The 14,980-nt window shown below is 43.0% G+C and overlaps 1 protein-coding gene across 2 annotated transcripts in view; it reads right to left on the bottom strand.

Annotated features, from left to right (window-relative positions):
* FANCA (Fanconi anemia complementation group A) overlaps positions 1–14,980 on the bottom strand; it is a 37,400-nt gene that overhangs the window by 9,862 nt on the left and 12,558 nt on the right. For both annotated transcript variants that reach the window (XM_014942508.1, XM_014942507.1), the window contains exons 12-30: positions 14,897–14,973; positions 14,300–14,441; positions 13,628–13,761; positions 12,530–12,640; positions 12,025–12,120; positions 11,865–11,924; positions 10,288–10,376; positions 9,816–9,876; positions 9,656–9,705; positions 8,423–8,499; positions 6,483–6,587; positions 5,775–5,917; positions 5,241–5,311; positions 3,739–3,838; positions 2,751–2,950; positions 2,201–2,297; positions 1,779–1,955; positions 654–727; positions 65–193 (exon numbers count right to left, since the gene is read on the bottom strand). In XM_014942508.1, coding sequence (XP_014797994.1) covers positions 65–193; positions 654–727; positions 1,779–1,955; positions 2,201–2,297; positions 2,751–2,950; positions 3,739–3,838; positions 5,241–5,311; positions 5,775–5,917; positions 6,483–6,587; positions 8,423–8,499; positions 9,656–9,705; positions 9,816–9,876; positions 10,288–10,376; positions 11,865–11,924; positions 12,025–12,120; positions 12,530–12,640; positions 13,628–13,761; positions 14,300–14,441; positions 14,897–14,973 — 1,993 coding nt within the window. The remainder of the gene's footprint in view (positions 1–64; positions 194–653; positions 728–1,778; positions 1,956–2,200; positions 2,298–2,750; positions 2,951–3,738; positions 3,839–5,240; positions 5,312–5,774; positions 5,918–6,482; positions 6,588–8,422; positions 8,500–9,655; positions 9,706–9,815; positions 9,877–10,287; positions 10,377–11,864; positions 11,925–12,024; positions 12,121–12,529; positions 12,641–13,627; positions 13,762–14,299; positions 14,442–14,896; positions 14,974–14,980) is intronic.

Here is a 14,980-nt window from a genome sequence, read left to right on the forward strand (position 1 = left end):
TGGCCAGCAAGGTCATTAGCAGAACCACTGCTACTGCAGAAATGCAGGTCATGACACAGAGTACCTTTGTGAGGAATCCAGAATGGTGTTGATAATAACCCCACAGGCCTTCTCCAGGTCTCCGTCGCAGCCACCAGAAGCGGAAGGTGCTGGAAGATACTGTTGGTAGATGGCCCAATAATGGAAATCCTGTCTGCAAGGTTGAAAATGAGAAGGCAGGAAATATATCGTGGTGTTTTAATGGTTCCATTCCCTTAACATAAAAGGAAGTTCTTGCACCAAGTGAAGCAGAATGACAGATACAAGCACCCACATCAGTGCAGATTTAGGAAGAGCCCTGCACCAGATACCACATGCCCTGATGTCAGGCATCTCTCGCTTCTGTAAACGGGGAGGTTTTGTGAGAAGTTAATTGGAAGGACTACACACACAGGCCAGAGGTTATCTTGGTGAACTTCAATTTAAAACACACGCCTCATTCTAGCACTGCTTGAACTCTGGACAAACTGTAGCAGTCGACAGGCATTGGTGTCCCACAGCAGCTTGTTTATTTACTTCTGTTGTTAACTTCCTGATCTTCAAGGCTTTTTCCTAATTTGAGTGGGAAAGACTGTGGAACTACTCCCTTTTCAGCAGAGCCCCTCTGCACTTACCTTTCTGAAGCAGAGAGAATATCCTTCTCAGGGTACACTTCCAGCTCCAGCAGCAGCCACTCTCTGAAAGACAACTGGGAAAAGCCACGCTTTCGGTAAGAAGGCAGACCAGCAAGGCAAGTGACTTGTGCAGAACAGCCACCTTCTTCCCCACATACAACCCACCTTCACCCACACCCAGACACAATCCCATGGAGATTAAGAGACATAAAACAGGAAACATCAACCCAAGGAAGTTCCTGGACTTTTTCCCTTGCAAGAAATCTAAACTAAAACCCCACTGGCATTCAAAAATTATTGAAAGCAAGCCTATAAAGCATCTCTCACACAGCCACACACAGTCCTTTGACATTTCCAAACACTTCTTAAAGTCTAGATACCAGAATGAATGTATGTTACTAGAAATAAATGCTGAAATGAACAAAGCACCATAGTCAGACAGACTGGTGTAAGCATCAAAGAAAGGTTATAACACAAAGGTATTTTAGCCCTGTACATCAAGCTAGCCAAGCACAGAGAGTCATTCTAGTAACATGACAAACTCCTCTGCACAAAGACAAACTGGTTTTATATAAACTAGGTTAAAAAAAGAAATCCTGTCAAATCAGATACATTGCACGGATGGTATAAAGAGAATATCTGAGATGTTAACCTGCTTCACAGCAAGGCAGAGCCAAACAACCCAAGCTACACAGGTGGTTGAGGAGAACATTGACATTTAGACAAAGCTCCAAAAAAAGCAAGCGAGTATTTTCAGTTATTTGACTCACCATCACTTCATAGACAGTACTCAGTGGGAAGCTAAGGTTACAGACAGGTCTTTTCTCTAAAGTTCCAAATCATTTTCTTACTGATATGGTCTATCTTCCTTTCTGCTTTTGCAATAAATAGGACACAAAAGCTTTACCTCTAGTTTTCTATTTCTAACTTATCATAACTGTTGAAATCTGCAAATAACATTGAGCGCATAACCTGGCACAGGTGACATCTTCCAACTGTCAGACCAACTTTCCAGGCCTTTAAGTTTTTACAAGAGGCTTTTTATCACCAATAAGGATATTGCAAAAGGCAGATCTGAAAAATGAGAATTACAGTGTGAACTTAAGTCATGGAAAAGAATTATACCTGGAATGCTTTTTCCTTCAAGAGCTCTTGAAAGCGCGCTTGCTTCCATAAACAGAGACTGGCTCTTTTGTAGTTTAGAGAGGGACATGATGGGGAATTCCAGATTAGGTCAGTATTACCCTCCTTGCACAGGATTCCCCGAGCTTCCAAACACAGCCGTGGCACAATGTACTGCAGCTAAAACGAAGACATAAAAAACCCTGCACATTTCCACCACAAAAAAACAAAGGCCCAGAGCAACCTCTGGTTGTGTGAAGCTGCCAAACAAGCAAATACACAAGATGGTAAGATTGGAAGGTACAAAGATGCATTTTTATATAGTTTTCTTTGTACAAGCTGTAGTTGCACAGGAGTCTGCAGTGGGAATTTGAACTGATGCTGATCTTTCTCTTAATTAATAGCAAAACTTTTTTTCTTTTTACCTTTTTAACAAGGCTAGAAGGAAGCAAGGCACACAAATCTTCGTGAGAACAGGCTGGAAACTTGCACATAAGATAAGATGCTGCTGCAGTGCAAAACCTGACAGAGAAGAAAAAGGAACTCCATTATCTGGTTGGTTCAATCTTATCTTTTCTCACTCATGGAAGTTCAACATCAAAACAAAGACCGAGAGTTAAATATGCTTTTAACCAACATGTCCCAAACCAATTTGCTTTTGGGACCACTTCTATTTGTGCACTTCCAACCCCAAGTATGTTAATGGCACAAATTTCAGAACCAGAGACTGAACTAGAACCTTTGACAGCATCCGGTCAGTCCTTCCTCCAGCAGGCAGCACAATCATCAGGATGCTATTCCACATGGGACCACCACCAGCCTGTTTCTCTGTGTAGCATCTCAGCGCAGCACAAACATCTACAGATGCTCTAGAAATACTCAGCTGGAACACGGAAGCTTTACCAGCAGCTCTTCTGTGGCAAACCTAAACCCATCACCCGGGGAAGCAAGGACATGGTGGACACATGATCTCACCTCATGCAAAAGGCAAACGACTCTTCCGTCCTGCACACGAGCAAGGAGTTCCAGTACTCGGAAACGGAAAGGAATTTTTCAGGAACAGGCTGAGAAATCCCAAAATTGGCTTCCACTTCAGGAATTAAAGCTCTGGATTCACTTAAGTGGATCACAAAAGCTGCTAGTCCTAAAATGTGAGCATCGTTTAGGGAAGGACCCTGCAAGGCAAACACAGGTAAAGAACTGAGAGAGACATTTCATTTGTAACAAAACAACCTTTCTCAGAAAAAAATCAGAATTAATCAAAGAGCACAACATGGCTTCTGCCCATTGTGCAGTGATATCAATTTAGCAGATCAGAGACATCAGTTACATCAAACGTTTTCTTCCTCCCTTGAAAACATACAACCATCTTTGGTCAACCTGCAGCAAAATGTGTATGTTTCTGTAATACAGTAACTTGAAGCAACAAGCTGTAAATTCAGCCCAGAATTTGAGACTCTCAAGGCTTTTTAGCTTCTATGATAACTAATCTATTCCATCAGCCTTTCAATTTCACCCTTGCAATACCACGGTGTAAAGGAAATATAACCAACACTTCTTTAAAAGAAAGCCATTCACTGCTCCACCCCAGATTTGGGGGGGGTCTTACTTTATTTTTAAAAAGGGTGTACAACTGAAATATTCAACATGGAAGCTTAGGAATTAAGCATTTTACTATTTTCTTTTCACTCTGTTCATAAACATGCTTATTTTAGCTTCTGTTAAAATACATCTCAGAATGCATTAATCTACTACAGTAGCAGGTCTGTAGGGAAACAGACCAGCTCACATTCCTGAGAGCAAGCCTGTATTACCTGTCTGATATTAAGTGGGGGCTTTTTGGATGCCTGAGGTCCTTCCAACAGTGCAATCCAGACAGGTACATGCCCCACAGCCCAGGAAATGGAGCGAGGATAGCCTTTAGCACACTATAACCATAGGATTTGTGGTTGAAAAAACTAACCTGATGATAAATAAGCTGGCAGAGCCTGCCCAGAAGGGCAGGTAAGAGATTCTTGTGTCCACACATCATCTTCACAAACAAGGAGAGACATGGTCCCTGCCTGCAGAAGGCAAAAGCCACATGCTCATTTTACTACTATTTTTTATCTCCAATACAGGAAAAGGTATTTAGAAATGCTTAAACACAGTGAACCTGAGCCACACTTGTCTGTAAATACAGGACAATTATTATTCTACTTGCAGGCTCAAAGGAAGTGTAATTTTCGGAGTATCTGAGCAGAGGACCCCTACAAAGACACAAACTCCACCAGTGCCCTGCCTCAAATACTTGATCATATCCAGTCAAAGAGGAGCTCTGAGTGAACAAGGAGAGGAAGAAGCTGCCTGGGGCACAGACAGCTTTATTCAGACAGACAGCACAAGGTAAACAGAGGCAGAGCAATAAAAATGGGATCACAAAGCAAAGCAAGAGCAGAAAGGAATTAGTATGACAAGGTCCTGTTGCAAAACAGAGGAAGGAAGGGAGGTACTTTCCCACCCAGCTGACAGAAAAAGACACTCTCAGAAGAGATCGGATGGTGAGCTGGGCTGAGAAACAATTTCCTGGGATGCTCTTGATTACCACAGCCACTTTTCTGTACAGCTTTTCAACACAGATTCATCTGCTCCAGGGCAAAACAGTGTAAAAGAGAGGGAAAGACACACTGGTTGCCAAAGCACGCTGCGCTCCAGAGAGGCAGCCACCCAGCTCGGTACCCTCAGCAGCTGGGATCGCAGGCAGCTTGTAAGGACATGGGTTTTTTCCAAGGAGATTTTCCACTGACATGTTAACCATTATGTTTACAGAATTCTGCTGCATCATGAAGGAGATGGCATTAACACAGGCCAGAATCAGAGTCACTTCCAGGGGAAAGAGGGGAAAGGAGGTAGAGAGAAGGTGTATCGTGCTGCTCTCCCTGTGCCTGCGGTGTTAGATGTTATACCCCACTCATCTCATATTAGATATGGCACTAGGGATGAAGGCTGAACGTGCCAAAAGCGCTGAACGTGCCAAAAAGACACCCCAAAGACACATCAGTACTCGCTGTCAAAAGACAAGCATTGTCCTCTCCTGATCTCTGGTGCCAGCCAGCAAGTAATTCCTGGAGAAAAAGAATTTGCTTCATTCCCCGTCCCCCACCATTGAGCTGAAAATGCCAACCTGAGCACGTAGTATTTGTGAAAAGTTTTAATACACTGTCATTGAGCACAAAGCAGAGACAAACACCACCTTTTTTTGAAGAGATCAGTAACAACACAGGAGAGACATGTTTTATTTACACATATACATCAAAGCGCATTAGTTCTTAGATTACAGAAACTCAGAATAAAGCAGGCTGCTTTATTGCCCACCTGGCAGAGAGGGTATGAACAGCCAGAAGTCCCTCCTCGCCCCTTGACAAGGGTTGGAATTCTAGCACATTAACCAGTTTAGATTTCCCTACTCTTTTACTTGCATCTTACCTGTCGGGAGGGTTAAAATAGGAAGCAGCCATTAGGTTTTGGCAGAATGATGTCAGCAGAAGATCAACCACCTGGAATAAGAGACACACTGCTAATTCCTACTTGTCAGCCTGGATACCTTGATCTAGTTTTGTGCTGCGTATATTTTACGTTCCCCGACATTAAAACAAGGAGACAGATTGGTTAGTGAAGTTCACAAGTTGTACAGATCCACTGGCACTAAGAAGAGATGGAAAGTTAAGCCCGTAACAGCCCAGGAATGATCCCAGCACACAACAAACATCTAGACAAGGTGAAGAAAGCCTAGCTCATCACAGGCTTGCTCTGAGAGAATTTATCTCTGGATCTCACCACCTGACATCCAACAACTTCCGGGAGGTTAAAACACATGAATAGTCTGTGCACAAGGCAGACAAAAGGAGAGTGTATTTCCTGCTTTCCACAGACAAAGCAACCTTTCACACATACTGTCCAGATGCATTTTTACCTACCCAACCCCCTCGTTTCTCACCCCGAGAGCCAGATGGTACTCACACTCTGATGGCAGGGTGCCAGCCTGGGGGCAGCAACGTCAACTTGGATTGGAGAATTCAAAGTAGCAGCTTCATTCTCATCACTGCTGTGACCCAAGACGCTTTCCAGTCTGTCAGAAATCACTGCAATCTGTGCTGGCACATCTGCAGGAAGGTAACGGGAGGAGAAGCAGGACAGAAGGCATAAAAGATTTACAACTCCCCGTAACAGGAAGAACAAGTGAAATATCTACTCTAACTGATCAGAGCCCAAAGTATGTTATGAAAAGCTTTAACGAGCAAAAAAATGTTAGCTGGAACACAACGATCACCATCTTCCTTTTAGAAGAAGCATTACTTTTTTCCCCCAGTGCTATTACCAACACACATCACGAATAGTTTTTCACACCAGAAGGGAAACAGCCTTCAAAAAGGGGCCTGAGTCACTGGGTGAACCCCAGGAGTGGGACTGCCCATCTCGGCAAAGATCAGTGTGGTACCAAGCAACTGTCACAAAGACACAGACCTGAAGTTCAAGCATGAAAAATATATCAGACATTAAAAAAAATATATATATAGTTTCACAGCTGGAAGGATTATACAAGTCTGAAAGATTACTAACTTCAGGTACCAGTGGTAAGTAACTACAGCTGTTGCTTTGGCGAGCATTAGCCACTTTTTATTAATGCAACTTTTGTAAAAGTCAGTTATAATTTGCCTTCCTGCATACCTTCGTATTTAGCCTGGTCCTCAATCAACATCCTCAGAGCAGCCAGTTCAGCCTCCAGCTGCTCAATAGGCTCTTTGGAATGGCCAGTCTCTACTTTTGATTCATCTAGACAAGGGAGAAATGCAACACGTTATCCTCACCTTTGTGCATTACATCAGTTCATAAACCGCACTCAGCAAATATCAACATACATTTTCTGTAAAAGCACTATTTATTTTTCTATAAACCATAACAGATCCCCAAACTATCAATCTGCCATATACACAGCTTTGTTTTTTTACATTCAAAACTTACTCTTTGATAAATCATTTATGAGTTTATTCCCAGTTGTAGAAATGAACTGAGTTTTTAGAGACAAGAGGCAAAAAGAGTTCTCCTTTCAGAGTTTTCCTCCTCCTTGCTTTAGCTCTCTGCCCCTCACAGAAACATCTGCAGTCCCCAAAAGACTGGAACCAGTCTCAAAATACAGCAACAGACATTACAGCATGAATATGACACCATTCTCTAGCCCAGCACTACACAACATCTCCAGATGTTACGTGTTACTCTCTTCTGGTTTTTGTTTAGAAGAAGAAATAAAAGGAAATTCCTTATACCACTAGAAAGAGAGTGCCACCAGCAACAAGCTGCCACAGCACAGCCTCAAAAACCACCCATGCAGTTTGTTACAGGAACAGCATCTTGTATGTGGGCCAGAAATAACTCAACCATGAAGAAAAGAGGTAAATAAGAAATGTGAAAATTAATAGTTGTTATAAACACACTGTAAAGCAACAAGGCGTTGGGAGACTGCTGAGTCACCTTTATGTGCACGAGTGAGCACTAAGGAGCGGGGCAGGTTTAGAGCTGACCAGTGCTCAATCCTGCCCTAAATCCAGTCTCCGCCAGAGCCCCAGGGATGGATTAGGACGAAGGGGATGGGATTAGGAGGCAAGGGACACAGATCAGGCCGATGAGGACGGAGGGACAGAGCTCAGGCTGTGCCACTAGAGGTCACTGGCAATTCAAGGACTCCTGCCGAGCTCCGTTGGGATGCTGCCGACCCCGGGGATCCTTCATCCCTGCCGGTTGCCAGGACAACCTCAGCAGCCAGGCTGCTGCACATCTGCGGTTCCCCGGGACCTCTTTGTCACGCCGCTCAGCTACAGCCTCTCCAGAAAGCTTCAAAACGCCCAAAGTGCCCCAAGTGGGAGTCAATTACAGATTCGTCTCTGTACACGGAGGACACTTGTCCCCACCACGCTCTGGGGGTGATCTCTGCTCACCAGCCCGACCTTCTCATTTCCTATAAACCTGTGGTGAGGATGTTGCCCATTTTAAGATGTGTTTGAAACGCCCACTTGCTGGAAGAGATAGCAGAGCTCATTAAACACCTATTCCGCTGACACACGCTGCACCAGCCGTGTGGCTACAGCCATGGGACCTGAAATTAGCAGGGCCCCCCACCCAAACGATGCCCTGCAATCCCTTCCCAGCCCCTCCTGCTTCCCAACATCCCAGTCACCCCCAGTCAGCCAGGCTTAAAAGGGGACGGTGGTGATTTCAGGCAGGACAAGTGCCACTACAGCAGGGATGAGCAGAGCAGGTTGGCACCCCGGGCTCGCTGGAGCTGAGAAGTCATTCGAGCTGCAAACGCTGATTCACGGAGATGCCTCCGAGCCAGATTTAAATCAGCTTGCTCAGGCATCATCTGCAGCCTCAGCACAGCACGCAGCTCCCCACGGACTGCAAAAATCCCACCCGAGCAGGAAAAGGCAGAGAAAGTCATTATGAGAGTAACCTTTCAATACCTCAGTAAGACATAAAGAATTTGCACATATTTACAGACAGATTAAAGACTTAAATCAGCTGTAACTTCTTGACAATTTTCAATTCAGGAGGGCATCAGTGGAAATACTAACTTTTCTTCAAACTGATCCGTAAGTAAATGTATTTTTTACCTTGCAGCATTTTTTCTTTCATAGCACAACAGGCTTGTATATATGTAGAGTACAAGTTTGAGGGTATTTTATCAGCTCTATAAAAAAAAAAAAAAAAAAACATTTATTATACCACATAACCACATTCAAACTTCAGCTTTATTAAATATAAGCATAAACAACAGCTACGCCATGAAATGTAATTACAGAAGCTCCAAAGCATACAGAGCATCTGAAGCATTTTTTAATCATCACCTGACACGAAGGCCAGAAATTTATAGCCAAGGCTTTCATAGCAAGTATTATACATATGTAACACACTACACAAAACCAATAATATATATATTATTAATGCATGCATTAATACCTATTTCATATATAGTGTGTGTTTAAGATCATATAAGAGTTTAAGTTATGTGACATGCAGTATCCACACCTAAAACACTAATGTGATGGAGATCAAAGTTTGACTTCCAACACTTGCTGGGTAGACACTCAATACTGAAAACACACTACATGAGGCTCCCTAGAACTCAGCTGCTTCTCTTCCAACTTTAATTTTAAAAAATGATCCAGTCTTTTACAGTCAGACTGGAATGACAAGGCAAGACCGAATGCCTCATTTGCAGGCAGTACTGTGAACACTTTTTCTTCATGATAGATTACAGAGGAATTACTGGATTTAAAAGAAAGCTGTTTCTGCAATGCAGAAAAGCACTTTTAAACACCCATACAGGACAAGCTGGAGTTCCAAGAGGGGCTGCGTTCTCCTGGGACATTATCCTGGTGTCCCTTTAGAACCGCTCATAAAGCATTAACAGACATTAAAGTTTCATCTTCCCCTTCTCCCATCCCTTCTGCCAAAGAGAGGGAAGCTTTTCACAGTGGGGCTCATCTTCCCAGTGGAATTTTATATTTGGCAGCATCATCCAAAGTTTGCATAAAAATATACCTGGCCTGCAGTCAAAGGGCTGCACTGGATGACTTCTAGATAATGGTTTTAGAGTGGTTAGAGGACTAATTACAGAAGACATTCACCTACAGATAAGATATCTGTATAGGTGAGCTATACAGATGATAACTCATCCAACAACCTGCAAGCCAGAAGCCTGGCCAGGAAGCCCTGCCAAGGGTTAGCCAACACTCAGCGTTTTGTAAACAAGGTGTCAGCACCTCCCATAATCTGACCTAAAGTCAAATGTTCTGAAGAGAAAGTCCAGAAGCACAGAAAATAACACTGGGGAGTCTCCATACCTCTTTAAGGAATCTATAAAAGCCATGCACACATCTGGGGTTTTAGGGAGCTGCAAAAGAAAAACAGGCAGGTTAGGTGCAAATTACCTGTCTACAAACACGCAGCTCAATGGGAGGATCAAAAGAAGAAAAAAAAATATAAAAGAAAACAAATACTAACCACACGTGGTCTGAGCAAAGCAGGAAGAAACCAGGAAGTATAATACGGTCGCCTGAAAATACTGAGATGGAAAAGAAATATAGCAAAATATTAATAGATGCCAAAGACGCAAAGTGCCATTTCATTACCTCAAGAATTAATTTGGCTCCTGCAAGAAAGAAATATTAATGGAAATATGAATAACCACAGACAAATCAAGCTCAGATTAGCCAATAGTTATTCATTTCTTTAATTTTGCTTTTTATTTATTATAACAATTGTGGACTTCTCTTGCAGGTGTGCATATGCCTTTCCACTCTGCACAAATAGCCTCTATTTAGATGACTACTGAGGAAGTGGATAATACAGGAAGAACCTCCCAAAACCTCCTTTGCTCACATCCTCAATTTTCCTTGTTTTGTTATTTTGATTTGGATTTGGCTTATATTATTATTATAGCTAAAAATGGGCAGACTTGAGAAGCACATGGTACCTGGCTTCTATCACAGACGTTGGGATCTTCCTTGTGTTTTCAAATATCTGAAGGGCCTTTTCAACGTCACGAAGTGCCTGGGCCTGGGGCTGGCTCACGCAAGTAACAAGGAGAGAAAGATGTTGTGAGAAATCAAGGACAACGACAATCTTCCCTGCTTGTTCTTTCAGGGTTAGTAACAGTTGCCTGCGCTGTGAAGGGAAGTGACTGAAGGAACACAACTGAATAACAAGAACTACCTGATATGCAGACTAAAACTGCAGGATGGAGAAACAGGGCCTGAACCATCAGCCTGCCTCAGTAAACAGCCTGGCTGTTATTTATAACAGCTCTTCTGGGACAGCCCAAAGGCCCCTGGAGTTCTGTACACACCTCCTACAGCAACTGCAGCAGGTCCTCCTGCTTAACAGCAGTCACGTTGTTTATTCAGTTGTCCCCCATGGGAACAGTATCTTTTCTGTTCTCAATTTGGCTTATTGTTATTGTATTTTAGTTTGTACACTTGGAAATAAGACCCATAATCTTCCAGCTCGTGCTGCTACACCCCCAGGCAAAGGAACTCCCGCCCCACGTTTCTCTTGCTCAAGTCGTAAGACATATTAAAACTGCAAGAACCCGGGCCAGTTTCTCAATGGACAAAGAGATCAAACTCGGAAGAAATGAAATCTTCACTCACAACTTTCAGTTCATCACAGGATTAGATCTCATTGCAGTACAATCAACTACCCTGTCACCAGCCTGTGTGGTGTATTTCATGTACTGCAGTTGGCTGACGGTACAGACGAGGCCCCCTGGACTGCCATACTCATGATTAATATATAGGAAGGAACAACAGAGCCCAATGCTTCCTTATCAATTACTGTTGTTACCCAAAACTCATCCTGAACCACCGTGTGAAACTATAGGCTGCAGATTGCCTCCCCAAATCTCCTTGAAATAGGCACGCTTTGAATACACCACCAGACATGCTGTACTGAAAAGAATCAAGATATATATATATATATATATATAAAATGCTTTCCTATGTGATCAACATCACTGGGGGCAAATCCACTGAGGGAAGTGTCACCACTGTAACATGCTGGTTCATCAGCAGAGCTAATGCAGCCCCAGGTCCTCCAAACCTGTGCTCTGCATCCCCACACCATACAACACCGTGAGATTCCCTTTGTCCCTTAAATCCTCCCCCCCAAGAATCCTCCATTTATTTTCTATACATCCAGGATGGGCAAGAGGCAGCCAGCACCTTCCTGCTTCAAACAGCAGCTGCTGACTGACTAATGTAGGTGCTGCTTGGCCAGTAGCTGGCTGGCTAATTACTGAGTTCCTCTGCAGCCTCATCATGGAACACTCATCACAGCCTGTTTGTCCCGTGTGTAAGTCCGGTTTTCATTAAATCTGGGGATTTCATGAAATTCCCAGATTTACGGCCACTAACCCCTCTGTCTTAAAGCTGGAGAAGATTTGGCAGCACGTTCAAATGTGGTAGGAATGGCAGACAGGGGGATAAGTTCAGCTTTTTTCCAGAGGAAAAGGGTCATGACCAATGAAAAAACCGATGGACAGCCCAGCAGTACCTGCACGGATTCATCGGTGGAAGACAAGTCTTCATAGAGCCCCATATCTTCTATAGCAACCTGGGTGAGGTTACAGAGAGACGCACGCGGTCAAAAAACCACTGCTAGAGTTTTGACAGATCCAGAAAGAACTCTTTTCAAAGAGATGATTTTTACTAACCTTGAGGTCAGCCAGTCTGGTTTTAGCCAGAGTGATATACTCCAAGAGAATAGACCGATGTTTTGCTGGCACAAAAGGCGGGTACATTATATGGACCTGAAATGTGAAATTCAAAAAAAAGATTTGCCATTTTTTCCAGGAAATCAGTGTAAAATTCTGGCTAATGTTTACACTCATTTACTGCAAATATTCCTCAAAGAAGATGCTAATGCCTGTTTTAAGATAAACTATTTTCATGGACACCAACATGCCATTTTTCCCAACAACAACAAATAAACAGAATCACTGGAGGGCTTAAATTTAACCCCACGAAAGAAATTATCCTTCTTGTAAAGTAAATCAAAGAATCTTGTACTTCATTATTCCAAATCTTTTCTCCCTGAAATAAGGTATCAGAAGTAATGCAATTACTATAACAACATTAACGATAAGCTGAACCTAGTCAAAGGCACAAGTACGTTCTCTTTGGGCCTCCAGAACAACATCTCTATCAGCACCTTCTCACCTTCAAGTAGGGCGCAGCTTCGAAGGGCACTAGTTCTGACAAGAACTCAAAGAGGAAGACCAGAGCTTTCTTACTGCTCCCATGGTGACCACCACTGCTCCCAAAGGAAGCCTGAAATGGGGAAAATAACAAGGCAGCCTTTCAGCGTGGAGAAAATCCCCACCCCAGCACTGCACTGAACTCAGCACGCAAATCCCAGACGTCCATTACAGATATCTGCTTCCTGTCAAGGGAATCTTTCTGGAGATAAGTCTCCAGAGAAAGTTTATAGAAGTCTCTATGGGAGTTTTCTTTGAGTTTCTTTCAGGAAAGCCTGCCAGGGACGCTCAAAAGTTTATTCTGATGTGCTACCATGAGAACACTTAGGGGAGTTAAACGAGGCAACACCAAAGGATTGAGATTCAAGAAGGAACCACAAATCTGACAGTTTCTACGCAGCTTTATCTGGGCATTATAATGAAAATAAGCCAGTCTGAAGACTATACAGAACATAATTAGGTTACCTTCTGACACAACCTGAACACTATCAGCAAAGGCTGAGCTTGGATTTGCAAACTCATACAAAGGAATCTGCAGGTTTAAATTATGTGGAGATTTGCATACCTAAAATACCTACATGTTTACAACTAAAAGCTAACGACCAATTATCTATAGGGTCAAACACAGCAATTACGGCTGCATGCAAACATCCAGGAAACAGGAATGCTTCATCTGCAATAACCCACAACTTATGCAATAACAACAGTGCTGGTTATCAAGATACTGAAATACATCCAAGATTATGATTGTAACAGGAATTACACGTCTGCATTCCTGACAAATAACTAGAGAAGGCAAGATGGACTTAAAAGATGAAAGAAGGGAAGACCAGAGAAAGTCAAATAAATATATTCTTTGCAGACACAAAGGCAGTAATAAATATTAAATCAGTCCTAATACCAACACAATCATTTGTTACTCTTTTTTTCCCCCCAGCTCCTCTCTAACTCCTGGGTATCCTGTCTGAAATTAGGCTTTCGCTGTGCAGCAGAACACTCCTTATGCACGGGTTTCTCACATACTTAAAAAAATTACCAGTCAGGTTCCATTTAGTCTTACCTTAAACCATTCAGAGTAAGGCATGAACACAGCAGGGCCCTCCAGAGCAGCCTGACGAGCTATCAGGAATGCAGTGATCATATTTTCCATATCGTAATTCTCAAAGGCCTTTATCAGGAGATGGCTCAGTAGATCTAGAAACATAAAAGAGTAACCTCAAACTTTGCTCTTGACAACTGTACTGTAATTTTCTACAGTAAATGAAAAAAAAAAAATCTGTAATAAAACATCTGCCCCATAAAGAAGGGTGTGTATTGCAGCTTGGGGAATCTTTGGGACTTGCTCATGCTTTTTCATGCACTTTCAATGGTCAAATACTCTAGGATATCAACCTGCAATTGCAGGGAGCCCAGCAATGGGATAATCAGTAAGGAACTCTAACAAACAAGGTCTGCTAGCAAAGGTGAGATAGAAGAACTAAGCTTCAGTATTCACTACTCCAATTAATTAACAGCTCTTCTCTGTACACTAAGTTTGAGAAGCATCAGACACAACACCTGGCATTCATGTCGCTACTGATGTGGAATGTCTGAATGGAAAAGCAGATTTTCTGCTGTTGTTTTCCATACAGGAATCTCAAAACAGCAACTACAAACGACTGTGCTGCTGCACCAGTCGGTGTGGTTTCCCTCTTCAGCACATGAACACGCAGGCCGGCCAACACCGACTTACCCTTGAAGAGCTGCTCAGCCTCAGCCTGACAGACGACCAGGGTGGAAACGCAGGAGAGGACATGCTGCCAGTTCACCTCGTGAGTCTCCAGGACCTGCTGCAGCTGGCAGATCGACTCCTTCGCACCGAATGCCACGAACAGCTGGAAGAGCGATAGCAATTGATTTCAGCCATGACATACAGCCACCCGTAAGGGAGAAACACACTGTCCAGATTAACATGTCTTCTGCATGACTTTTGAAAAAGCTATTCTGCATGCATCTCTTGTATCAGCTTTCCAGGGCCAAATATCATTCTGGCTTGGAACCGGAGTTGGCTAAAATAAATGGTAATATTCCAGTTCTTTCAGAAGTCATGTCATATTCTGTAACAGCGAAAACTCACATCCTCAATTACAATCTTTGTTCTCATTAAAAGCTTTGCACAGAAGTCCCTGTAGTACTTTTTACTTCGTGCTGCATCCTGCCTACAATTCCTGGCAGCTGGTTCCGATTCCGCGACTGGAACATACCGGTTTTAACTAATCTAATTTCAGGTATTTCAATGAATATAAATCCAACATAGTAAAGTTTTCTTTGCGAAACCAGGAAGACGTACTTTGCGATACAAGGTAGTGAGCAGCGAACAAGTTCTTGTAAAGCTCCACTCTTTCTGCATATGGATGGCATCAGACACTGTATA

This window comes from Calidris pugnax, unplaced genomic scaffold (genome assembly GCF_001431845.1).
Source record: "Calidris pugnax isolate Ruff unplaced genomic scaffold, ASM143184v1 scaffold28, whole genome shotgun sequence".
Lineage (NCBI taxonomy): Eukaryota > Metazoa > Chordata > Aves > Charadriiformes > Scolopacidae > Calidris > Calidris pugnax.